Source organism: Limanda limanda, chromosome 19 (assembly GCF_963576545.1).
Source record: "Limanda limanda chromosome 19, fLimLim1.1, whole genome shotgun sequence".
NCBI classification, from domain to species: Eukaryota; Metazoa; Chordata; class Actinopteri; order Pleuronectiformes; family Pleuronectidae; genus Limanda; species Limanda limanda.
In genome coordinates, this window is record NC_083654.1 from 19413077 (window position 1) to 19440014 (window position 26938).

General features: G+C 44.7%; 2 protein-coding genes across 4 annotated transcripts in view; one reads left to right on the top strand and one right to left on the bottom strand.

Annotated features, from left to right (window-relative positions):
• fbxl6 (F-box and leucine-rich repeat protein 6) lies at positions 1–5722 on the top strand. Its single transcript, XM_061092965.1, has 10 exons — positions 1–36; positions 1035–1649; positions 2081–2239; positions 2323–2386; positions 2804–2935; positions 3165–3272; positions 3371–3484; positions 3985–4216; positions 4536–4779; positions 4869–5722. The coding sequence occupies exons 2-10, from the start codon at positions 1114–1116 to the stop codon at positions 4996–4998; spliced, it is 1719 nt and encodes a 572-aa protein (XP_060948948.1). The 5' UTR covers positions 1–36; positions 1035–1113; the 3' UTR covers positions 4999–5722.
• eppk1 (epiplakin 1) overlaps positions 5657–26938 on the bottom strand; it is a 25508-nt gene continuing 4226 nt past the window's right edge. For 2 of the 3 annotated variants that reach the window (XM_061092927.1, XM_061092926.1), the window contains exon 3: positions 5657–26938. In XM_061092927.1, the coding sequence (XP_060948910.1) occupies positions 6472–26931 (20460 nt within the window). In that variant the 5' untranslated portion in view covers positions 26932–26938 and the 3' untranslated portion in view covers positions 5657–6471. The other variant, XM_061092928.1, reaches the window with a different exon arrangement.

The following is a 26938-nucleotide window of genomic DNA, read 5'->3' on the forward strand; positions in this document are numbered from 1 at the left end:
TGGGTCGACTAGCTAGTTTGCAGGAGCTAACAGCAGGTAACGTCAAAACAATAACAAAGGACCAGAAATTATCGTTTTATGGCTTTAAATACTTTCCCGCAGGTTTTCTGCAGCGTTGATGTCTTAGTTTGTGTTACGTTGTGTTATAGGACGACTTGTTCGGTGGCTGGTCACATTACAGGTTAGCTTAGCCAACGTTTACAGCTAATGTTACTGTTAGCATGTTATGCTAGTGATCCCGCAAAGAAGCAGGCTGCTACGCACTGGGCATGCTAGCTAACATAGCTGCTAGCATAGCAACAGCTAGCATAACAACAGGTACAAGCCCACTCACCGGGTTCGGGTCGTGTTCCTGCGAAGCGTCGGCGTGAATCGAAGGAACCGCGTTCGGGTTAGTGGTCGTCCTGTCGGGGGAGAAGTGTCGGCGGTGGCCCGGCCGGGGTACTTAAAAGTACTTAAAACCCGGACCCTGTAAGCTGCTCTTTAATGTATCTTTAAAAAAGTGCACAACATAGCAAATTTAATGCATTTCTTAGTCGTAGTTAAGTGACTATCTTTGGGTTTAGGACAGTTGGTTTCATTGCATAAGCAAAACCTTTAAGCAACAAATTGATGCAAGTATACTAACGAGGATATAGTAGCTGCTTCCTTAATACTCTTTATACAGGAGGTTTTATTATACTATATTAATGTGGCATGAAGGTACGTGATACATCTTGTGTAGAAGCATATAATAGCATGATGTTTATAAATTACATAAAGGTAACTGATGTAAAAGTATCTCTAAATTGTACTTGACTTGCTTAGTTATCTTTAACTACTGGGACTTCCTGTTGTGTACTGTACTGTAGATAAAGCCTGATTCATATTCAATTCAATTAACTGCATAACGACTCCTCATCACATATCCACACCGACACTGGACCCTGGTACAGGATTCTGCTGTATTGCATTCGATTGTACCGCTGTGTGTAACATTGTGCTTTACCCCTGTAGACTTTTAATGATTGATGATGTTCTAATTATGTTTTCAGATGCTGATGTGTCACTACTCTCCAGATGTCCCGTTTTCCTGAAATGAAGCTCACTATAAAGACGAGATAGCAGCCCACGATGGACTCCTCTGCAGCGGAAGCTTCGACCCCGAGTGAAAGAAAAGACGACACCGCACCAAGTACCTCAAATAAAACCTCTCGAGGAGGAGACGGACCAAAGTCGAAGAAGACATCGTTGAAGAGGAAAGCAGGGGAAACAAAAAATGCAAAGACAAAGAAGCCAAAAAAGGCACGAGTCTCCCGGCCTGCCCAGCCTGGCTACACTGTCCATCAAGGGGAAGACATGCTACTGGTCATAGCAAGTTCCACTTCTCAGTATGACGGCTCAGTCTGGAAGCCTCCAAAGAAGGGAGGCAAAAAGAAAAGGCTCGCTAAAGGGAAATTAAAAGCAGCAAAGAAGAAGAAAAAACCCACAGTCCGTGCTAAACCTAAACCAGCAAGTGATCCTGTCCCCAAACCAGAAGAGAGCGCTGCAGTTTTTGTGCCTGAGAAGCCAGCGGATCATCGATGGGGGGAAAGATTACCTGAGGAGGTGCTGGTCAATATATTTCAGATGGTGGTTGTCCAAGACGGAGCGGTACCATTTTTATGCAGGTAATAAACACATGTAGATAGAATATTTTATAATATTATAACATATTGTTTTACAAAACGTGTGGAGTAAAGGTTGTAAACATCATCTATGACAATATTATGGACACACTATTATGTCATGATCAACTGCTGATTATTCTCTTGATCAATCATGGGGTCTGAAAAGAGTCAAACTAATATTAATGACGTTTTCTTCAGATTGCTTGTTTTGTCTGCCATACATCAAGATAACTGTAGAACAACAACAAAACAATGGTATATTCACATTTTAAAAGGTGTGACCAGGGTTGAATCAAATCATTGATTGACTTATTAGACGCCAGAAACATACACATAAATGTGCTATTAATTTAAATAATAATAAGAATCACGATAGAGATTTGAATGTGCTCTGAGATGAATCCCTCTGGTCTGCTCTGTCTGTGGTGCAGGGTCGGGAGAGTCTGTCGGCTGTGGAACGCCGCCGCCTCCAGCCCGGTCCTGTGGCGTAAAGTGACGGTGGGTCACTGCTGGATCGCTCCGGGGAAAACACAGCTCCCGAAAACTGAGAAGAGGATTCAGGAGACTTTTGACTGGCTGGCGCAGAACAGGTTTATATTATTAGTTTAATGGAAGAGTTTTGACATGTACGTGATTTGTAAAGGAAGTAACAGCTGTATTTCTTGTTCTACAGATTTTCTCAGCTACGAGACTTTTCTCTCTGTCACTGGAAAAAGAACAATGACTTCGCAGTCGAGGTGAGTCGAAATGTATTTTTCAACATTATTAATCAGTTCTATCTGGAACTGTTACAAGTAGTTGATTAACGCTTTTCTTTTTCTAATATTGATTAGTGAAAATCTTCGATGATGGTCTTTTGGTTGGATCAAACAAACATTAGTAATTATATATCATGTAATATCAAATATATATATTTAAAATAATTGACAGTTCTGCAGACAAATCTCCTCATTCGTAAATAATCTGGAGATGGAAGAAATAATGAGTCACAGTCCTGAATAGCTCCATCTAAAGGGGTTTTGATTTAAATCATTAGATTCACCAACGTTAAGAGGCACCTTAAATCATATATATATTCACATTTTCCAGTGTAAAACTTTGTATTTATATCTGTGTGTGTGTTTTTCTTCTATTTGTATTGTGATCATATTTAGGTTGTTTCGCAGTTCTGCCCTCACCTTCGCTCCCTCACACTTTCTTACTGCACAGGCCTGACAGCGAGCGCCTTCCAGAGCCTCGGTCTGCACAGCCGCTCGCTACAGAGCTTAAATCTCCAGTATTCAGAGGTATGTGGCTGACCAGCTTTTTATCAAATGTACCGGTTAGTTTCACGGTTAGAAAAGTATGATCATAACAGTGGAGCATGTTTATTATCTGCTCTCAACTCTCGAAGAAATTCTCTAACTTATATCTGGATAATGTCCACATTGTTCAGTATATACCTTCCTACTATTTCCCTTCAGGTGTTTATTTAACACAGAGTTTTACATTTGTAGACATTTTGTTTTTGTCTAGTTTCAGGTTGATGGCCTCCTGGAGTACCTGGAGAATCATGGGAGCCAGATCAAGCAGATTTGGTTCACTCATGGAATAAAGAATGACAGACTTCTGACCACCCTCACTGTAAGCCTCCGCCTCCCTCTCCACAGTATTAACTTTATCAGTTACACACAATTAAAAGCCAGTGAGCACAAATTAACACATTGTGTTTGATTGACCAGAGGGGGTGTTGTCCTGAACTGGATTTGCTGGAGGTCAGCACAAAGCTCGACAGCAAAGACTGTGAACTTCCCATTTGCATCCAGGCTCTGCAGGGGGCGTGTCCCAAACTCAAGGTAATAGACCTCAACCTTTTTATGCCAATGTCCCTATTGTGACTTCTAAATGCAATTATCACCTAATGTTTACCTGTAACTGTAATTTCCTTTCTTTGAAGGCGTAGTAGTGCCACCTGGGAAAACTGATCAGTTTAAATAATACATTTTACAACTTAAGTGCAGACATGAAAACAAATTGATAAGTCAATCAAGAGTGAATATTTCAAGTTCTCTTGATCCTAGTGTTTTGAATGAGAGGATTTGTTGTTTATTTTTGTCGTATATCATTGTAAATAGAATGTGTCAGTCCAAACAAGACACATGAGAAAGTAACCTTCATATGTTATGGACATTTCCCCTTTTTTGACATTTTATACACAAAAATCTACAAAAAGAAATGAATTGATACACAAAATAATCTATAGCTGCAGCCCTGAAGATTGTCTTGTCTTGTTTTTCTCTCTGAATCATTACACTGCCATGTTTACCTCTGGACCATCCATTGTAACTCCTGTCAGACCTTCCGTATGCTGAATGTCCGACCTCTGCACAAGACCATGCGTAATGGTGCCGACTCAACCTCAGGCTTCCCGTTGTTGGAGGAGCTTTGCATTGCAACCACGTCTTACTCCTACATGAGTGACAAAGACCTGTTGGACATCCTCTACGGCTCCACCAAGCTGCGGGTGCTGGACTTGCGAGGCTGTTCGCGAATAACTCCATCGGGTCTCGCAGCGTTACCCTGTCCCGGTAGGAATCCACACTTTCACTTTGTTCAATTTATAAAGTTACTCATTTGTGATTTAAAAATGACCCATACTGAAAAGCTTAGTTTGATCTTTTCTGTATTTAATAGAAAACTGTGAAGTTCTACTGTAGGCAAAGAAATAACTGCTTTATACATAACTGTAAATATTGAATAATTATGAGTAGTATCAGCATTGTTTGCCAACATGTAAACGTTTATTTAACAGATTAAATATTTATCATTGCCCCCAAAAATCCATCTCAGTCGGGCTCTGTTCAAAACCCAATTACTAACGAATACTTTGCTGCTGTTTTCCCTCAGAGCTGGAGTGTCTGTTCTGGGGACAGTATTTCAGCAGCCATACCGGGTTGTCCTCGCATAAGAAGGGACTTCACATGGTGACACAGAAGTGGAGTCAGACTTTGCAGCAGCTCGACATTGCAAACCAGCTCTTTGTTGAGGAGGACCTGGAGATCGCGATGAGTTACCTGGCGCAGGCCACAGAGGCAGACACGCTGCGTTCACTCAACCTGAGTGGAACGAGGATCACATCCCCGGCCCTCAGGTACGCGTGTATCATTTGAACAGGTTTTACGTTTTCTTTTCAAGGATTTCCTGAGTAATAAGAAATATATCTGCTCTTGTATCTTGCAGGTCAGTCGTCGGCCGGATGACTTCTCTTAATTACCTCAACCTTTCTTCCTGCCGCTATCTACCAAGAGGAGTCAAGAGACTTTACCGTGGCACAGAAGACATTCGCCAGCTGCTGGACAAATTGGAGTAGCTCATTTTGCACTGGAATGTCTTGAAACTTTCTAACTTGTATATAATGTTATCCAGGTTCTATGTTTGTTCACACCAAACGGATGCAGAGCGCTCCATCAATCCAGGGAGAAAACCTGCAGGTGCTACACACATTATAACAGCTCAGTCTACATTACAATTTTAAAGAGTCACATTCACATGTTTGAGTCAGAAGCTTTTGAACGTCTCCATGTGTCCTGTTGTTATTGAAATGCACATGGTGTCATGTCTCTGTGTTCTCTTTAATTAAAGCTAATAATGAATAAATGACACTGTTTGAGAATAAGGAATCATAAAACCTCTTTGACACATTCAGCAGCACACGTTCACGTCGTTTACTTATTTTAGACCAAGTTACAGTAATTCCAGGCAAAGGTTTGTCAAGAAATATTTGAATTAAAAACTGTTCAAGTTTCCATATCCTTCCACTAGGGAGTGTTGTTCTCTCAGCTGAATGTGCATGAAGACCAACAGAGGCCTGTTTTGGAAGGTCTCACAATTAAATGTCAATGCCTCAGTCACTTCACACCTTTTTTTTTTTACTACATGTGTTTATATTGTATTTGCTACATTTGAAATAAATGAATGTACATTTGTCGTGTACATCAACATGAGAAATGGAAAAAGCAAAGAAAAGCTGTAGTTGTATCTTGTTTATTGAGCCACAGTCAAGTTTTTACAATAATAAAAGTCTTGAAAAAGCTTGCAAGTCAACACAGCCTCAGAGAAGCTGTGTTTAAAGTTCTGATATTTTCACTTCCTAAAGAAATACAACAAATTTTTGTCCATAGTAAAACATTCTCATGTAAAAATTCTCAAGTACATAGTTCCCACAAATACAAAACAACAGGGAAAAGAAAAGTGTCATAGTCTTGTCACAGTTTGTTCGCACAGTAACTGCAACTTGTGTTTGGTCAAAGGAGATCAGAATTCCATAAAACAGATTGAAGATCAAGGCCATAAATTTTCAATTTTCATTTACACTTTAAAATAACTTTTTTAACACAGGTGTAACAAAAAGTGTTAAAACAATCTATGTGTATAATCGACTTCTTACAGGTTATGAGAGATTCACTGTCTATTGATATCAGATTATACCAGGTTGGTTTAAAAGAGGCTAAAATCCTATTTAAAGTCTGTATCACAGCCCTGGTTTTGTGAACAATGCCTCAAAGGTACAATAGTACTCATCATATTCGTATAATATGATAGACAAATGTTTAGAGTGCATTTCTTTCTCTATTTTCAAAACAAGAAAGGTTTTCAGCACAACAGTATCCAAATACAGTTACTTTCAGTAGGGACGTCATAAACTAAACAATAACTACAGACTTAAAAGAAGTACACCGAAATTGATTTCTAACTACTATCCAAAAAAGCTAAAACAGCAAAGAGGAATAAGTATGATTTGCTCAGATATGCAAACAAAAAAAGTTATTGATTTTTCTTTCCTTCACTTGCGCAAGGAGAGTAGACTGAGGCCTGTGATGGGATCGGTGACACATCTGTCCACCAGCTTGAGATAGGTGAGGTTCTCATGGGTGTTGGGGTCAAAGAAGCCCTTGGTGTCAACATCAGAATCAGACAGAATCTGGTTCATCTCTTCATCAAAGTAACCTCTCTGGTATGCCACCTGTACAGGCACTCTGTGACTGTGGACGGGGTCAATGATGCCTCCTGTGGCAATTTGTGCTTCAAGGAGACGAATCCCATGCTCTTTCACGATGAGATCTTTCTTCAAGGCCTGGAACAAAGAGATGATGTCTCCAGTGTAGTGATCTTTGTACCCTGTGACGGCTCTTTCTGCCGACAGCAGTTTTTTTGCCCACTCTTTGCCAACCACTTTTTGGTCTACAGCTTCGTCTACTGAGAGTTTCTTGTTGTTCACTGGGTCGATAACAAAACCAGTAGCAGCTTGGGCCTCAAGCAGCACCAGAGAAGTTCCAGGGGTCAGTAATCTGCGTTTGTAAGCTTCATAGATACTCAGTGTCTCCTTGGTGGACTGCCGGTACACTCCTGCAATGCTGTTGGTTCCCTCGAGGTACTTACGCACTGAGTCCATTTCAGTGATTTCTGTCACTGTGACTGTTCCAGTTTTCAGACTTTTGTAGAGATCCTCAGTGATGATTTGTGATTCAAGCAGCTCATTAGCAGTGACATCCTTCCTGATTCCATGGAACTTGGGAAGTTGACTTGACTCTGTGATTGTGGTTGTGGTCATTGTAGTTTTGGTTGTGCTGCTGCTGTCCACTTTGGTTTCTGGTGGTTGGCATGTGACAGTTGTTGAAGACGAGGTTGTTGTTGTTGTTGTCTGTTGTGTGATGATGGTCAGGATGATTTCCATAAAGCGTTCAAGTGAGATTGATCCAGACTTGTATTGTTGCACGAGCTCTCTCCTCCTCTCCTCTGTGATGTATTTGGAGAAAAGCAGATCCCACAGAGACACAGTCTTTCCTTGGTATTTCCCTCCTGCTCTGGTTGTTGTTGTAGATTTCAACATGAGCTTTGTAGCTTCATCGACAAAGAAATAAAACTCTCCTTTCTTCACGATGACCAGTAAACTTAGGCCTGTGATGGGATCGGTGAAACATCTCTCCACCAGCTGGAGATAGGTGAGGTTCTCACTGGTGTTTGGGTCAAAGAAGCCCTTGGTGTCATCATCAGGATCAGACAGAATCTGGTTCATCTCTTCATCAAAGTAACCTCTCTGGTATGCCACCTGTACAGGCACTCTGTGACTGTGGACGGGGTCAATGATGCCTCCTGTGGCAATTTGTGCTTCAAGGAGACGAATCCCATGATCTTTCACGATGAGATCTTTCTTCAAGGCCTGGAACAAAGAGATGATGTCTCCAGTGTAGGGATCTTTGTATCCTGTGACGGCTCTTTCTGCCGACAGCAGTTTTTTCCCCCACTCAGTGCCAACCACTTTTTGGTCTACAGCTTCATCTACTGAGAGTTTCTTGTTGTTCACTGGGTCGATAACAAACCCAGTGGCAGCTTGGGCCTCCAGAAGAACAAGAGAAGTTCCTGGAGTCAGCAGGCCTCGTTGTTTAGCTTCATAAATGCTCAGTGTCTCCTTGGTGGACTGCAGGTACACTCCTGCGATGCTGTTGGTTCCCTCGAGGTACTTACGCACTGAGTCCATTTCAGTGATTTCTGTCACTGTGACTGTTCCAGTCTTAAGACTTTTGTAGAGGTCCTCAGTGATGATTTTGGATTCAAGCAGCTCACTAGCAGTGACATCCTTCCTGATTCCATGGAACTTTGGAATTTGAGTTGACTCTGTGATTGTGGTTGTGGTCATTGTAGTTTTTGTTGTGCTGCTGCTGTCCACTTTGGTTTCTGGTGGTTGGCATGTGACAGTTGTTGAAGACGAGGTTGTTGTTGTTGTTGTCTTTTGTGTGATGATAGTCAGGATGATTTCCATGAAGCGTTCAATTGAAATTGATCCAGACTTGTATTGTTGCACAAGCTCTCTCCTCCTCTCCTCTGTGATGTATTTGGAGAAAAGCAGATCCCACAGAGACACAGTCTTTCCTTGGTATTTCCCTCCTGCTCTGGTTGTTGTTGTAGATTTCAACATGAGCTTTGTAGCCTCATCAACAAAGAAATAAAACTCTCCTTTCTTCACGATGACCAGTAAACTTAGGCCTGTGATGGGATCGGTCACACATCTGTCCACCAGCTGGAGATAGGTGAGGTTCTCACTGGTGTTTGGGTCAAAGAAGCCCTTGGTGTCATCATCAGGATCAGACAGAACCTGGTTCATCTCTTCATCAAAGTAACCTCTCTGGTATGCCACCTGTACAGGCACTCTGTGACTGTGGACGGGGTCAATGATGCCTCCTGTGGCAATTTGTGCTTCAAGGAGACGAATCCCATGATCTTTCACGATGAGATCTTTCTTCAAGGCCTGGAACAAAGAGATGATGTCTCCAGTGTAGGGATCTTTGTATCCTGTGACGGCTCTTTCTGCCGACAGCAGTTTTTTCCCCCACTCAGTGCCAACCACTTTTTGGTCTACAGCTTCGTCTACTGAGAGTTTCTTGTTGTTCACTGGGTCGATAACAAACCCAGTGGCAGCTTGGGCCTCCAGAAGAACAAGAGAAGTTCCTGGAGTCAGCAGGCCTCGTTGTTTAGCTTCATAAATGCTCAGTGTCTCCTTGGTGGACTGCAGGTACACTCCTGCGATGCTGTTGGTTCCCTCGAGGTACTTACGCACTGAGTCCATTTCAGTGATTTCTGTCACTGTGACTGTTCCAGTCTTAAGACTTTTGTAGAGGTCCTCAGTGATGATTTTGGATTCAAGCAGCTCATTAGCAGTGACATCCTTCCTGATTCCATGGAACTTTGGAAGTTGACTTGACTCTGTGATTGTGGTTGTGGTCATGGTAGTTTTTGTTGTGCTGCTGCTGTCCACTTTGGTTTCTGGTGGTTGGCATGTGACAGTTGTTGAAGACGAGGTTGTTGTTGTTGTTGTCTGTTGTGTGATGATGGTCAGGATGATTTCCATGAAGCGTTCAAGTGAGATTGATCCAGACTTGTATTGTTGCACAAGCTCTCTCCTCCTCTCCTCTGTGATGTATTTGGAGAAAAGCAGATCCCACAGAGACACAGTCTTTCCTTGGTATTTCCCTCCTGCTCTGGTTGTTGTTGTAGATTTCAACATGAGCTTTGTAGCCTCATCAACAAAGAAATAAAACTCTCCTTTCTTCACGATGACCAGTAAACTTAGGCCTGTGATGGGATCGGTCACACATCTGTCCACCAGCTGGAGATAGGTGAGGTTCTCACTGGTGTTTGGGTCAAAGAAGCCCTTGGTGTCATCATCAGGATCAGACAGAATCTGGTTCATCTCTTCATCAAAGTAACCTCTCTGGTATGCCACCTGTACAGGCACTCTGTGACTGTGGACGGGGTCAATGATGCCTCCTGTGGCAATTTGTGCTTCAAGGAGACGAATCCCATGATCTTTCACGATGAGATCTTTCTTCAAGGCCTGGAACAAAGAGATGATGTCTCCAGTGTAGGGATCTTTGTATCCTGTGACGGCTCTTTCTGCCGACAGCAGTTTTTTCCCCCACTCAGTGCCAACCACTTTTTGGTCTACAGCTTCGTCTACTGAGAGTTTCTTGTTGTTCACTGGGTCGATAACAAACCCAGTGGCAGCTTGGGCCTCCAGAAGAACAAGAGAAGTTCCTGGAGTCAGCAGGCCTCGTTGTTTAGCTTCATAAATGCTCAGTGTCTCCTTGGTGGACTGCAGGTACACTCCTGCGATGCTGTTGGTTCCCTCGAGGTACTTACGCACTGAGTCCATTTCAGTGATTTCTGTCACTGTGACTGTTCCAGTCTTAAGACTTTTGTAGAGGTCCTCAGTGATGATTTTGGATTCAAGCAGCTCACTAGCAGTGACATCCTTCCTGATTCCATGGAACTTTGGAATTTGAGTTGACTCTGTGATTGTGGTTGTGGTCATTGTAGTTTTTGTTGTGCTGCTGCTGTCCACTTTGGTTTCTGGTGGTTGGCATGTGACAGTTGTTGAAGACGAGGTTGTTGTTGTTGTTGTCTTTTGTGTGATGATAGTCAGGATGATTTCCATGAAGCGTTCAATTGAGATTGATCCAGACTTGTATTGTTGCACAAGCTCTCTCCTCCTCTCCTCTGTGATGTATTTGGAGAAAAGCAGATCCCACAGAGACACAGTCTTTCCTTGGTATTTCCCTCCTGCTCTGGTTGTTGTTGTAGATTTCAACATGAGCTTTGTAGCTTCATCGACAAAGAAATAAAACTCTCCTTTCTTCACGATGACCAGTAAACTTAGGCCTGTGATGGGATCGGTGACACATCTGTCCACCAGCTGGAGATAGGTGAGGTTCTCACTGGTGTTGGGGTCAAAGAAGCCCTTGGTGTCATCATCAGGATCAGACAGAATCTGGTTCATCTCTTCATCAAAGTAACCTCTCTGGTAGGCCACCTGTACAGGCACTCTGTGACTGTGGACGGGGTCAATGATGCCTCCTGTGGCAATTTGTGCTTCAAGGAGACGAATTCCATGATCTTTCACGATGAGATCTTTCTTCAAGGCCTGGAACAAAGAGATGATGTCTCCAGTGTAGGGATCTTTGTATCCTGTGACGGCTCTTTCTGCCGACAGCAGTTTTTTCCCCCACTCAGTGCCAACCACTTTTTGGTCTACAGCTTCATCTACTGAGAGTTTCTTGTTGTTCACTGGGTCAATAACAAAACCAGTGGCAGCTTGGGCCTCCAGAAGAACAAGAGAAGTTCCTGGAGTCAGCAGGCCTCGTTGTTTAGCTTCATAGATACTCAGTGTCTCCTTGGTGGACTGCCGGTACACTCCTGCAATGCTGTTGGTTCCCTCGAGGTACTTACGCACTGAGTCCATTTCAGTGATTTCGGTCACTGTGACTGTTCCAGTCTTAAGACTTTTGTAGAGGTCCTCAGTGATGATTTGGGATTCAAGCAGCTCATTAGCAGTGACATCCTTCCTGATTCCATGGAACTTTGGAAGTTGACTTGACTCTGTGATTGTGGTTGTGGTCATGGTAGTTTTTGTTGTGCTGCTGCTGTCCACTTTGGTTTCTGGTGGTTGGCATGTGACAGTTGTTGAAGACGAGGTTGTTGTTGTTGTTGTCTGTTGTGTGATGATGGTCAGGATGATTTCCATGAAGCGTTCAAGTGAGATTGATCCAGACTTGTATTGTTGCACAAGCTCTCTCCTCCTCTCCTCTGTGATGTATTTGGAGAAAAGCAGATCCCACAGAGACACAGTCTTTCCTCGGTATTTCCCTCCTGCTCTGGTTGTTGTTGTAGATTTCAACATGAGCTTTGTAGCCTCATCAACAAAGAAATAAAACTCTCCTTTCTTCACGATGACCAGTAAACTTAGGCCTGTGATGGGATCGGTCACACATCTGTCCACCAGCTGGAGATAGGTGAGGTTCTCACTGGTGTTTGGGTCAAAGAAGCCCTTGGTGTCATCATCAGGATCAGACAGAATCTGGTTCATCTCTTCATCAAAGTAACCTCTCTGGTATGCCACCTGTACAGGCACTCTGTGACTGTGGACGGGGTCAATGATGCCTCCTGTGGCAATTTGTGCTTCAAGGAGACGAATTCCATGATCTTTCACGATGAGATCTTTTTTCAAGGCCTGGAACAAAGAGATGATGTCTCCAGTGTAGGGATCTTTGTATCCTGTGACGGCTCTTTCTGCCGACAGCAGTTTTTTCCCCCACTCAGTGCCAACCACTTTTTGGTCTACAGCTTCGTCTACTGAGAGTTTCTTGTTGTTCACTGGGTCGATAACAAAGCCAGTGGCAGCTTGGGCCTCCAGAAGAACCAGAGAAGTTCCTGGAGTCAGCAGGCCTCGTTGTTTAGCTTCATAAATGCTCAGTGTCTCCTTGGTGGACTGCAGGTACACTCCTGCGATGCTGTTGGTTCCCTCGAGGTACTTACGCACTGAGTCCATTTCAGTGATTTCTGTCACTGTGACTGTTCCAGTCTTAAGACTTTTGTAGAGGTCCTCAGTGATGATTTTGGATTCAAGCAGCTCATTAGCAGTGACATCCTTCCTGATTCCATGGAACTTGGGAAGTTCACTTGACTCTGTGATTGTGGTTGTGGTCATGGTAGTTTTTGTTGTGCTGCTGCTGTCCACTTTGGTTTCTGGTGGTTGGCATGTGACAGTTGTTGAAGACGAGGTTGTTGTTGTTGTTGTCTGTTGTGTGATGATGGTCAGGATGATTTCCATGAAGCGTTCAAGTGAGATTGATCCAGACTTGTATTGTTGCACAAGCTCTCTCCTCCTCTCCTCTGTGATGTATTTGGAGAAAAGCAGATCCCACAGAGACACAGTCTTTCCTTGGTATTTCCCTCCTGCTCTGGTTGTTGTTGTAGATTTCAACATGAGCTTTGTAGCCTCATCAACAAAGAAATAAAACTCTCCTTTCTTCACGATGACCAGTAAACTTAGGCCTGTGATGGGATCGGTCACACATCTGTCCACCAGCTGGAGATAGGTGAGGTTCTCACTGGTGTTGGGGTCAAAGAAGCCCTTGGTGTCATCATCAGGATCAGACAGAACCTGGTTCATCTCTTCATCAAAGTAACCTCTCTGGTATGCCACCTGTACAGGCACTCTGTGACTGTGGACGGGGTCAATGATGCCTCCTGTGGCAATTTGTGCTTCAAGGAGACGAATCCCATGATCTTTCACGATGAGATCTTTCTTCAAGGCCTGGAACAAAGAGATGATGTCTCCAGTGTAGGGATCTTTGTATCCTGTGACGGCTCTTTCTGCTGACAGCAGTTTTTTCCCCCACTCAGTGCCAACCACTTTTTGGTCTACAGCTTCGTCTACTGAGAGTTTCTTGTTGTTCACTGGGTCGATAACAAACCCAGTGGCAGCTTGGGCCTCCAGAAGAACCAGAGAAGTTCCTGGAGTCAGCAGGCCTCGTTGTTTAGCTTCATAGATACTCAGTGTCTCCTTGGTGGACTGCAGGTACACTCCTGCGATGCTGTTGGTTCCCTCGAGGTACTTACGCACTGAGTCCATTTCAGTGATTTCTGTCACTGTGACTGTTCCAGTCTTAAGACTTTTGTAGAGGTCCTCAGTGATGATTTGTGATTCAAGCAGCTCATTAGCAGTGACATCCTTCCTGATTCCATGGAACTTTGGAATTTGACTTGACTCTGTGATTGTGGTTGTGGTCATTGTAGTTTTTGTTGTGCTGCTGCTGTCCACTTTGGTTTCTGGTGGTTGGCATATGACAATTGTTGAAGACGAGGTTGTTGTTGTTGTTGTCTGTTGTGTGATGATGGTCAGGATGATTTCCATGAAGCGTTCAACTGTGATTGATCCAGACTTGTATTGTTGCACAAGCTCTCTCCTCCTCTCCTCTGTGATGTATTTGGAGAAAAGCAGATCCCACAGAGACACAGTCTTTCCTTGGTATTTCCCTCCTGCTCTGGTTGTTGTTGTAGATTTCAACATGAGCTTTGTAGCTTCATCGACAAAGAAATAAAACTCTCCTTTCTTCACGATGACCAGTAAACTTAGGCCTGTGATGGGATCGGTGACACATCTGTCCACCAGCTGGAGATAGGTGAGGTTCTCACTGGTGTTGGGGTCAAAGAAGCCCTTGGTGTCATCATCAGGATCAGACAGAATCTGGTTCATCTCTTCATCAAAGTAACCTCTCTGGTATGCCACCTGTACAGGCACTCTGTGACTGTGGACGGGGTCAATGATGCCTCCTGTGGCAATTTGTGCTTCAAGGAGACGAATCCCATGATCTTTCACGATGAGATCTTTCTTCAAGGCCTGGAACAAAGAGATGATGTCTCCAGTGTAGGGATCTTTGTATCCTGTGACGGCTCTTTCTGCTGACAGCAGTTTTTTCCCCCACTCAGTGCCAACCACTTTTTGGTCTACAGCTTCGTCTACTGAGAGTTTCTTGTTGTTCACTGGGTCGATAACAAAACCAGTGGCAGCTTGGGCCTCCAGAAGAACCAGAGAAGTTCCTGGAGTCAGCAGGCCTCGTTGTTTAGCTTCATAGATACTCAGTGTCTCCTTGGTGGACTGCAGGTACACTCCTGCGATGCTGTTGGTTCCCTCGAGGTACTTACGCACTGAGTCCATTTCAGTGATTTCTGTCACTGTGACTGTTCCAGTCTTAAGACTTTTGTAGAGGTCCTCAGTGATGATTTTGGATTCAAGCAGCTCACTAGCAGTGACATCCTTCCTGATTCCATGGAACTTTGGAATTTGAGTTGACTCTGTGATTGTGGTTGTGGTCATTGTAGTTTTTGTTGTGCTGCTGCTGTCCACTTTGGTTTCTGGTGGTTGGCATGTGACAGTTGTTGAAGACGAGGTTGTTGTTGTTGTTGTCTTTTGTGTGATGATAGTCAGGATGATTTCCATGAAGCGTTCAATTGAGATTGATCCAGACTTGTATTGTTGCACAAGCTCTCTCCTCCTCTCCTCTGTGATGTATTTGGAGAAAAGCAGATCCCATAGAGACACAGTCTTTCCTTGGTATTTCCCTCCTGCTCTGGTTGTTGTTGTAGATTTCAACATGAGCTTTGTAGCCTCATCTACAAAGAAGTAAAACTCTCCTTTCTTCACGATGACCAGTAAACTTAGGCCTGTGATGGGATCGGTGAAACATCTCTCCACCAGCTGGAGATAGGTGAGGTTCTCACTGGTGTTTGGGTCAAAGAAGCCCTTGGTGTCATCATCAGGATCAGACAGAATCTGGTTCATCTCTTCATCAAAGTAACCTCTCTGGTATGCCACCTGTACAGGCACTCTGTGACTGTGGACGGGGTCAATGATGCCTCCTGTGGCAATTTGTGCTTCAAGGAGACGAATCCCATGATCTTTCACGATGAGATCTTTCTTCAAGGCCTGGAACAAAGAGATGATGTCTCCAGTGTAGGGATCTTTGTATCCTGTGACGGCTCTTTCTGCCGACAGCAGTTTTTTCCCCCACTCAGTGCCAACCACTTTTTGGTCTACAGCTTCGTCTACTGAGAGTTTCTTGTTGTTCACTGGGTCGATAACAAAACCAGTGGCAGCTTGGGCCTCCAGAAGAACCAGAGAAGTTCCTGGAGTCAGCAGGCCTCGTTGTTTAGCTTCATAGATACTCAGTGTCTCCTTGGTGGACTGCAGGTACACTCCTGCGATGCTGTTGGTTCCCTCGAGGTACTTACGCACTGAGTCCATTTCAGTGATTTCTGTCACTGTGACTGTTCCAGTCTTAAGACTTTTGTAGAGGTCCTCAGTGATGATTTTGGATTCAAGCAGCTCATTAGCAGTGACATCTTTCCTGATTCCATGGAACTTTGGAAGTTGACTTGACTCTGTGATTGTGGTTGTGGTCATGGTAGTTTTTGTTGTGCTGTTGCTGTCCACTTTGGTTTCTGGTGGTTGGCATGTGACAGTTGTTGAAGACGAGGTTGTTGTTGTTGTTGTCTGTTGTGTGATGATGGTCAGGATGATTTCCATGAAGCGTTCAAGTGAGATTGATCCAGACTTGTATTGTTGCACAAGCTCTCTCCTCCTCTCCTCTGTGATGTATTTGGAGAAAAGCAGATCCCACAGAGACACAGTCTTTCCTTGGTATTTCCCTCCTGCTCTGGTTGTTGTTGTAGATTTCAACATGAGCTTTGTAGCCTCATCAACAAAGAAATAAAACTCTCCTTTCTTCACGATGACCAGTAAACTTAGGCCTGTGATGGGATCGGTCACACATCTGTCCACCAGCTGGAGATAGGTGAGGTTCTCACTGGTGTTTGGGTCAAAGAAGCCCTTGGTGTCATCATCAGGATCAGACAGAATCTGGTTCATCTCTTCATCAAAGTAACCTCTCTGGTATGCCACCTGTACAGGCACTCTGTGACTGTGGACGGGGTCAATGATGCCTCCTGTGGCAATTTGTGCTTCAAGGAGACGAATCCCATGATCTTTCACGATGAGATCTTTTTTCAAGGCCTGGAACAAAGAGATGATGTCTCCAGTGTAGGGATCTTTGTAGCCTGTGACGGCTCTTTCTGCCGACAGCAGTTTTTTCCCCCACTCAGTGCCAACCACTTTTTGGTCTACAGCTTCGTCTACTGAGAGTTTCTTGTTGTTCACTGGGTCGATAACAAAACCAGTAGCAGCTTGGGCCTCCAAGAGAACAAGAGAAGTTCCTGGAGTCAGCAGGCCTCGTTGTTTAGCTTCATAGATACTCAGTGTCTCCTTGGTGGACTGCAGGTACACTCCTGCGATGCTGTTGGTTCCCTCGAGGTACTTACGCACTGAGTCCATTTCAGTGATTTCTGTCACTGTGACTGTTCCAGTCTTAAGACTTTTGTAGAGGTCCTCAGTGATGATTTGTGATTCAAGCAGCTCATTAGCAGTGACATCCTTCCTGATTCCATGGAACTTTGGAAGTTGACTTGACTCTGTGATTGTGGTTGTGGTCATGGTAGTTTTTGTTGTGCTGCTGCTGTCCACTTTGGTTTCTGGTGGTTGGCATGTGACAGTTGTTGAAGACGAGGTTGTTGTTGTTGTTGTCTGTTGTGTGATGATGGTCAGGATGATTTCCATGAAGCGTTCAAGTGAGATTGATCCAGACTTGTATTGTTGCACAAGCTCTCTCCTCCTCTCCTCTGTGATGTATTTGGAGAAAAGCAGATCCCACAGAGACACAGTCTTTCCTTGGTATTTCCCTCCTGCTCTGGTTGTTGTTGTAGATTTCAACATGAGCTTTGTAGCCTCATCAACAAAGAAATAAAACTCTCCTTTCTTCACGATGACCAGTAAACTTAGGCCTGTGATGGGATCGGTCACACATCTGTCCACCAGCTGGAGATAGGTGAGGTTCTCACTGGTGTTTGGGTCAAAGAAGCCCTTGGTGTCATCATCAGGATCAGACAGAACCTGGTTCATCTCTTCATCAAAGTAACCTCTCTGGTATGCCACCTGTACAGGCACTCTGTGACTGTGGACGGGGTCAATGATGCCTCCTGTGGCAATTTGTGCTTCAAGGAGACGAATCCCATGATCTTTCACGATGAGATCTTTCTTCAAGGCCTGGAACAAAGAGATGATGTCTCCAGTGTAGGGATCTTTGTATCCTGTGACGGCTCTTTCTGCTGACAGCAGTTTTTTCCCCCACTCAGTGCCAACCACTTTTTGGTCTACAGCTTCATCTACTGAGAGTTTCTTGTTGTTCACTGGGTCAATAACAAACCCAGTGGCAGCTTGGGCCTCCAGAAGAACCAGAGAAGTTCCTGGAGTCAGCAGGCCTCGTTGTTTAGCTTCATAGATGCTCAATGTCTCCTTGGTGGACTGCAGGTACACTCCTGCGATGCTGTTGGTTCCCTCGAGGTACTTACGCACTGAGTCCATTTCAGTGATTTCTGTCACTGTGACTGTTCCAGTCTTAAGACTTTTGTAGAGGTCCTCAGTGATGATTTGGGATTCAAGCAGCTCATTAGCAGTGACATCCTTTCTGATTCCATGGAACTTTGGAAGTTGACTTGACTCTGTGATTGTGGTCGTGGTCATGGTAGTTTTTGTTGTGCTGCTGCTGTCCACTTTTGTTTCTGGTGGTTGGCATGTGACAATTGTTGAAGACGAGGTTGTTGTTGTTGTTGTCTGTTGTGTGATGATGGTCAGGATGATTTCCATGAAGCGTTCAAGTGAGATTGATCCAGACTTGTATTGTTGCACAAGCTCTCTCCTCCTCTCCTCTGTGATGTATTTGGAGAAAAGCAGATCCCACAGAGACACAGTCTTTCCTTGGTATTTCCCTCCTGCTCTGGTTGTTGTTGTAGATTTCAACATGAGCTTTGTAGCCTCATCAACAAAGAAATAAAACTCTCCTTTCTTCACGATGACCAGTAAACTTAGGCCTGTGATGGGATCGGTCACACATCTGTCCACCAGCTGGAGATAGGTGAGGTTCTCACTGGTGTTGGGGTCAAAGAAGCCCTTGGTGTCATCATCAGGATCAGACAGAATCTGGTTCATCTCTTCATCAAAGTAACCTCTCTGGTATGCCACCTGTACAGGCACTCTGTGACTGTGGACGGGGTCAATGATGCCTCCTGTGGCAATTTGTGCTTCAAGGAGACGAATTCCATGATCTTTCACGATGAGATCTTTTTTCAAGGCCTGGAACAAAGAGATGATGTCTCCAGTGTAGGGATCTTTGTATCCTGTGACGGCTCTTTCTGCCGACAGCAGTTTTTTCCCCCACTCAGTGCCAACCACTTTTTGGTCTACAGCTTCATCTACTGAGAGTTTCTTGTTGTTCACTGGGTCGATAACAAAACCAGTGGCAGCTTGGGCCTCCAAGAGAACAAGAGAAGTTCCTGGAGTCAGCAGGCCTCGTTGTTTAGCTTCATAGATACTCAGTGTCTCCTTGGTGGACTGCCGGTACACTCCTGCAATGCTGTTGGTTCCCTCGAGGTACTTACGCACTGAGTCCATTTCAGTGATTTCGGTCACTGTGACTGTTCCAGTCTTAAGACTTTTGTAGAGGTCCTCAGTGATGATTTTGGATTCCAGCAGCTCATTAGCAGTGACATCCTTCCTGATTCCATGGAACTTTGGAAGTTGACTTGACTCTGTGATTGTGGTTGTGGTCATGGTAGTTTTTGTTGTGCTGCTGCTGTCCACTTTGGTTTCTGGTGGTTGGCATGTGACAGTTGTTGAAGACGAGGTTGTTGTTGTTGTTGTCTGTTGTGTGATGATGGTCAGGATGATTTCCATGAAGCGTTCAAGTGAGATTGATCCAGACTTGTATTGTTGCACAAGCTCTCTCCTCCTCTCCTCTGTGATGTATTTGGAGAAAAGCAGATCCCACAGAGACACAGTCTTTCCTTGGTATTTCCCTCCTGCTCTGGTTGTTGTTGTAGATTTCAACATGAGCTTTGTAGCCTCATCAACAAAGAAATAAAACTCTCCTTTCTTCACGATGACCAGTAAACTTAGGCCTGTGATGGGATCGGTGACACATCTCTCCACCAGCTGGAGATAGGTGAGGTTCTCATGGGTGTTTGGGTCAAAGAAGCCCTTGGTGTCATCATCAGGATCAGACAGAATCTGGTTCATCTCTTCATCAAAGTAACCTCTCTGGTATGCCACCTGTACAGGCACTCTGTGACTGTGGACGGGGTCAATGATGCCTCCTGTGGCAATTTGTGCTTCAAGGAGACGAATCCCATGATCTTTCACGATGAGATCTTTCTTCAAGGCCTGGAACAAAGAGATGATGTCTCCAGTGTAGGGATCTTTGTATCCTGTGACGGCTCTTTCTGCCGACAGCAGTTTTTTCCCCCACTCAGTGCCAACGACTTTTTGGTCTACAGCTTCATCTACTGAGAGTTTCTTGTTGTTCACTGGGTCAATAACAAAACCAGTGGCAGCTTGGGCCTCCAGAAGAACAAGAGACGTTCCTGGAGCCAGCAGGCCTCGTTGTTTAGCGTCATAGATACTCAGTGTCTCCTTGGTGGACTGCAGGTACACTCCTGCAATGCTGTTGGTTCCCTCGAGGTACTTACGCACTGAGTCCATTTCAGTGATTTCTGTCACTGTGACTGTTCCAGTCTTCAGACTTTTGTAGAGGTCCTCAGTGATGATTTTGGATTCAAGCAGCTCACTAGCAGTGACATCCTTCCTGATTCCATGGAACTTGGGAAGTTCACTTGACTCTGTGATTGTGGTTGTGGTCATGGTAGTTTTTGTTGTGCTGCTGCTGTCCACTTTGGTTTCTGGTGGTTGGCATGTGACAGTTGTTGAAGACGAGGTTGTTGTTGTTGTTGTCTGTTGTGTGATGATGGTCAGGATGATTTCCATGAAGCGTTCAAGTGAGATTGATCCAGACTTGTATTGTTGCACAAGCTCTCTCCTCCTCTCCTCTGTGATGTATTTGGAGAAAAGCAGATCCCACAGAGACACAGTCTTTCCTTGGTATTTCCCTCCTGCTCTGGTTGTTGTTGTAGATTTCAACATGAGCTTTGTAGCCTCATCAACAAAGAAATAAAACTCTCCTTTCTTCACGATGACCAGTAAACTTAGGCCTGTGATGGGATCGGTCACACATCTGTCCACCAGCTGGAGATAGGTGAGGTTCTCACTGGTGTTGGGGTCAAAGAAGCCCTTGGTGTCATCATCAGGATCAGACAGAACCTGGTTCATCTCTTCATCAAAGTAACCTCTCTGGTATGCCACCTGTACAGGCACTCTGTGACTGTGGACGGGGTCAATGATGCCTCCTGTGGCAATTTGTGCTTCAAGGAGACGAATTCCATGATCTTTCACAATGAGATCTTTTTTCAAGGCCTGGAACAAAGAGATGATGTCTCCAGTGTAGGGATCTTTGTATCCTGTGACGGCTCTTTCTGCCGACAGCAGTTTTTTCCCCCACTCAGTGCCAACCACTTTTTGGTCTACAGCTTCATCTACTGAGAGTTTCTTGTTGTTCACTGGGTCAATAACAAAACCAGTGGCAGCTTGGGCCTCCAGAAGAACCAGAGAAGTTCCTGGAGTCAGCAGGCCTCGTTGTTTAGCTTCATAGATGCTCAGTGTCTCCTTGGTGGACTGCAGGTACACTCCTGCGATACTGTTGGTTCCCTCGAGGTACTTACGCACTGAGTCCATTTCAGTGATTTCTGTCACTGTGACTGTTCCAGTCTTCAGACTTTTGTAGAGATCCTCAGTGATGATTTTGGATTCAAGCAGCTCATTAGCAGTGACATCTTTCCTGATTCCATGGAACTTTGGAAGTTGACTTGACTCTGTGATTGTGGTTGTGGTCATGGTAGTTTTTGTTGTGCTGCTGCTGTCCACTTTGGTTTCTGGTGGTTGGCATGTGACAGTTGTTGAAGACGAGGTTGTTGTTGTTGTTGTCTGTTGTGTGATGATGGTCAGGATGATTTCCATGAAGCGTTCAAGTGAGATTGATCCAGACTTGTATTGTTGCACAAGCTCTCTCCTCCTCTCCTCTGTGATGTATTTGGAGAAAAGCAGATCCCACAGAGACACAGTCTTTCCTTGGTATTTCCCTCCTGCTCTGGTTGTTGTTGTAGATTTCAACATGAGCTTTGTAGCCTCATCTACAAAGAAATAAAACTCTCCTTTCTTCACAACGACCAGTAAGTTCAGGCCTGTTATTGGATCTATGACACATCTCTCCATCAGCTGGAGATAGGTGAGGTTCTCATGGGTGTTTGGGTCAAAGAAGCCCTTGGTGTCATCATCAGAATCAGACAGAATCTGATTCATCTCTTCATCAAAGTAACCTCTCTGGTATGCCACCTGTACAGGCACTCTGTGACTGTGGACGGGGTCAATGATGCCTCCTGTGGCAATTTGTGCTTCAAGGAGACGAATCCCATGATCTTTCACGATGAGATCTTTCTGCAAGGCCTGGAACAAAGAGATGATGTCTCCAGTGTAGGGATCTTTGTATCCTGTGACAGCTCTTTCTGCTGAGAGCAGTTTTTTTTTCCACTCACTGCCAACCACTGCTTGAGCTACAGCTTCGTCTACTGAGAGTTTCTTGTTGTTCACTGGGTCGATAACAAAGCCAGTCGCTGCTTGTGCTTCCAGCAGAATCAGAGAAGTGCCAGGGGGAAGCAAACCTTTTGTTTTTGCTTCGTAAACGCTTATAACTTTCTTTGTAGATTCAACTCTGACACCTGCTATACAGTTTGTAGCTCCAAGGTACTTTTGAATTGATTCCATTTTACTGACATTCTCCTCCGTTACCTCACCTTGTATGATCTGAGTGAAAAGCTCCTTTGAGATTATTTTGGACTCATACAACTCGCTGGCCGAGACCTGCTTTCTCAGACCTTTGAACTTCTTTTCTTTGGACGATACCTCTGTAATGATAACTGTGAGTATTTCAGTGATGTCCTCTATCTTCAGGGCTCCTGTCTTGAACTGTTGTATCAGCTGCTTCCTCTTTTGTTCCGATATGTATTCAGAGACCAACACTTCCCACAATGTCACCTCTTTGTTCTTGTACTTTCCTGCATTCATGGTTATAGTTGTGCTTTTCAACGTGAGCTCAATTTGTTCATCTGTGTGGAACACCAGGGGTTTCTCTTCAGACACGGGTAGGAGAAGTAGCCCACTTTCCAGATCCACCTCACACCGACTTATCAGCTGACGGTAAGAGACGTTTTCTTTCGTAGTTGGGTCAAAGAATCCCTTTGCATCATCAGTGGGGTTCAATAGAATGTTGCTGATCTTTTCATCAAGATTTCCCCTTTTAATAGCAACGTGAACAGGAAGCCTGTGACTTAGATTTGGGTCAATGATTCCTCCAGTCGCCATCTGTGCCTCAAGAAGACGAATGCCGTCTTTTCTTTGGATCAGCTGTTCATTCACGGCTTCAAACAGTGATATGGTTGCATCTGTGTACGGATCTTTGTAGCCGGTGACAGCTCGCTCAGCTGACAGAAGTTGCTCGTGTACATCCGGTCCAATTACTCTCTCTCTTGCTGCCTCATCCACAGAATAGAACTTGTTTTTGATCGGATCAATCATCCATCCTGTGGCAGCCTGTGCTTCGAGCAGAAGAAGTGCAATGCCAGGTGTCAGGAGATCCTTTGTTTTTGCTTCATATATGCTCATTACTTTCTGGGAGGGAAGGACCTTGATTCCGGCAATGCTCCCGGTTCCCTTGAGGTATCCGCTCACAGATTTACGTTGGGTCACTGCCTCAAAAGCAAGTTCTCCCTCTTTCACTTGTTTGAATGTAGCTGCATCGATGATTTCTGAACTCAGAAGCTGTTGTGCGGAGACGGGCTTTCTGAGGCCCATTACCACCTTGGGAGTTTTACTCTTCTCCAGTTTTTCAATGGTGGAAACCACTACTGTGATTATGGTTTGTGTGGTAGTCTTCTTTGATCTGTATTTTTCAATGAATTCAAGCCGCTGTTCCTCAGTGAAGTACTGAGAGTGGATCAGGTCCCATAGAGAAATGGATTTCCCTGCGTAGCGTCCGGACGATATTGTCACGGTTGTCTTTTCAAATTCTTGCTTAATCTCTGTGTCAGTAAACATTTTTGTCTTTGTTCCTGTAGCTTTTGGTGTGTCACTCAGCGTCAATAGAAACAGTCCTGTTTCCTTATCTTTAATGCATCTGCCCAGCATCTCTATGTATGTCAGGTTTTCTTTTGTCTGCGGGTGAAAAAAGCCTTTCGTGTCATCACTCGGATCCGTCAGGATTTGATTAAGTTCTGCATCAAAATATCCTTTTCTGTAGGCGACCTCCAGGGGGAGATGTAGACACTTCAAGGGATCAATGACTCCACCTGTAGCAAGCTGGGCCTCAAGTAAACGGATGCCATGCTCCTTGATAATTAAATCCTTTTGCAAAGCTTGGAAAAGTGAGATCTTCTGACCAGTGTATGGATCTATGTAACCGGTGACTGCCCTCTCTGCAGAGAGAAGTTTCTCATACACGTTTGGCCCAATGACCTTTTCTCTGATAGCTTGTGCCACTGTAAGCTTTTGGTTATTCTGCAGATCAACAATGAACCCTGTGGCTGCTTGTGCTTCCAGGAGGCAAAGGGCAGTGCCAGGTGTGAGGATACCGAGTCTCTGTGCCTCATGGATACTTAACTTCTTGTTGGAGGGTTGCAGTATCACCCCAGCTACGCAGCTTTTCCCTTGCAGGTACTCTCTCACGCTCTCCATTTCCATCACATCCGTGCTTGTCAGCTTTCCATGGAGCAAGCTGTTGTATGTTTGTTCGGTCACAATTTCAAGCTCCAAAAGATCCACCACAGAGACCTCTCCTCTGAGACTTTGAAAGTTCAGCCCAGCTTGCTTTTTGATCTCCTTATTTTCAATTATCTCCAAAATGGTCACAGTAAGTTGCTCGATTGTGATTTTCCTTGACTTGAAGAGCTTGAAGAACTCCTGCCGTTGGTCCTCAGACAGATACTCAGAATTGATGAGATCCCACAGTGTCGTGTGCTTTCCCTTGAACCTGCCGTACCGAACAGTAACTGTTGTTTTGAATGTTTCTCGAAGATTAGCGTCAATGTTGATTTTGTTACTTTTGCCTTTGAGTGGCAGCAGACACAGACCTGTACTGGGATCTGTGACACATCTGGCTATGAGCTGCAAGTAGGTCAGGTTCTCAAGAGTATTAGGGTCGAAAAATCCTTTGGTGTCATCACTTGCATCACAAAGGATCTCATTCATTTCCTCATTGAAGTACCCCCTCTTGTAGGCCATGTGGACGGGAATGCGATGGCTGTTCACTGGGTCGATGATCCCACCAGTGGCAATCTGGGCTTCCAGGAGCCGAATTCCATGATCTCTTACGATGAGATCCTTTTGCATTGCTTGGAACAAAGAGATTATTTTGCCAGTATATGGGTCTTTGTACCCAGTGACTGCTCTCTCTGCTGACAGCAGCTTTTGAGATATATCAGGCCCCACAATCTTCGCCTTGACAGCTTCATCCACTGAAAACTTTCTGTTTCCAATCGGGTCAACAACAAACCCTGTTGCTGCCTGGGCCTCCAGCAGAATCAGAGCAGTTCCCGGCATCAGCTTTCCTTTCCTTCTGGCCTGGTAGATGGTCATGATCTGAGAATTAGGAAGCAGAATACCTGCAATACTGTCTTTCCCCTGTAGGTACATATTTACGTTTTCATCTTCCAGCATGTCTTTCACTGACTTTTTTCCCTTTTTCAGATCCTCCATGACCTCTTCACTTATGATGTCTGCCTCCAGAAGCTGTTTGGCCGTGACTGACTCTCTGATGCCTTCAAAGACGACTTTAGTTGTTCTCACAGACTTCTCTATCACTTCCAGAACTGTTGTAATGATCCTCTGGATGTTGAGCATCCCCTGTCTGTACTTTTGACAGATGCTCATCCTCTGCTGTTCGTCAAAGTACTCGGACATCAGCAGCTCCCACAGAGACACAGTCATTCCCATGTACTTCCCACATGTCACTTTCACCTTCACTTCTTTCAAGGTCATTTTAGTTTTGTAGTCAATGAAGTGATAATTCAGCCTGTCTGACTTCTCAACGAGTGGGAGGAGGCACAGTCCAGTGACAGGATCAGTGACGCATCGTTCCATCAGCTGAAGGTAAGAAAGATTTTCTTCTGTGTTTGGGTCAAAAAACCCTTTGGTGTCATCCCCTGAATCCTCGAGTACGGAATTCATCTCTTCGTTGAAGAAACCTCTCTTGAAGGCCACGTCTGTGGGAAGTCTGTGGCTGTGGATGGGGTCTATGATTCCACCTGTTGCAATCTGCGCCTCAAGTAGACGAATCCCATGCTCCCGAACGATGAGGTCTTTGGACAGGGCTTGGAACAGAGAGATGGTTTCACCTGTGTATGGATCTTTGTATCCAGTGACGGCTCTCTCAGCAGAACGCAGCTTTGCATGATATTCTGGGCCAAAGAGTTTGATCTTGACGGCTTCATCCACGGTGAACTTCTTATTTTCTACTGGGTCGATCATGAACCCAGTTGCAGCTTGAGCCTCCAGGAGAACCAGTGCCGTCCCTGGCATCAGGATTCTTTTTTTCATGGCCTGATAAATGCTCATTCTCTGATTGGACGAGAGCAAAGCAATTCCCGCAATGCTGCCTTTGCCCTCCAGGTATTCTTTCACTGTTTCCATCAACAGCACATCCTGGGTCGTGGTCTTTCCCTGTCGCAGTTCATCGAATGTTTCTTGGTCAATGATCTTTGACTCAAAGAGTTCAGTGGAGGAAATGCCTCGTCGAAGGCCTTTGAATGTGATGCAGACCGGGAGGAGCAGCAGGCCGGTGCCGGGCTCCACCATGCATTTCTCCACCAGGTTTTGGTAACTGACAGTTTCTTGTGAGCTTGGATTGTAGAAAACTTTGAGCTCTGACATCTGGTCATTGAGCAAGCCTTCCTCATAGTAGCCTCTCTGAATTGCAGATTCAACTGAGAGACTTGTTTTCTCAATGGGGTCGATCAGGCCTTGTGTGGCGATCTGTGCCTCCAGCAGCCGTAAGCCGTTATCTCTTGGGACCAAATCTTTTTGCATTGCTTGGAACACAGATATAATTTGGTTGGTATAGGGGTCTTCATAGCCACTGATTGCTTTCTCTGCTGTGAGGAGTTTCTCTTTCAACTCCGGTCCAACTATTCCCTCTTTAACAGCCTCTGCAACAGGAAGTATTCTATTGTTTATCGGGTCTATGATGCCCACGGTGGCAGCTTGTGCCTCCAACAGGGCCAACGCTGTGCCTGGTTTGAGCAGACGCTTTTTCATGGCTTGATATATGGTAATTTTCTCCTTTGTCTTCTCCAAGAATATACCAGCCACAGGACTGTGGACTTCTGTGTGGCCATTTTGCTTTATGTCTTGATTTTCCATCTTGACC

What these genes read in the sequence shown, in the direction of transcription:
- fbxl6 (XM_061092965.1), top strand. Translation starts at nt 1,114, where the DNA reads ATGGACTCCTCTGCAGCGGAAGCTTCGACCCCGAGTGAAAGAAAAGAC. An exon ending in GACTGGCTGGCGCAGAACAG is followed by an intron (nt 2,240 to 2,322) that starts GTTTATATTATT and finishes CTTGTTCTACAG; the next exon opens with ATTTTCTCAGCTACGAGACT. An exon ending in ATCACATCCCCGGCCCTCAG is followed by an intron (nt 4,780 to 4,868) that starts GTACGCGTGTAT and finishes TGTATCTTGCAG; the next exon opens with GTCAGTCGTCGGCCGGATGA.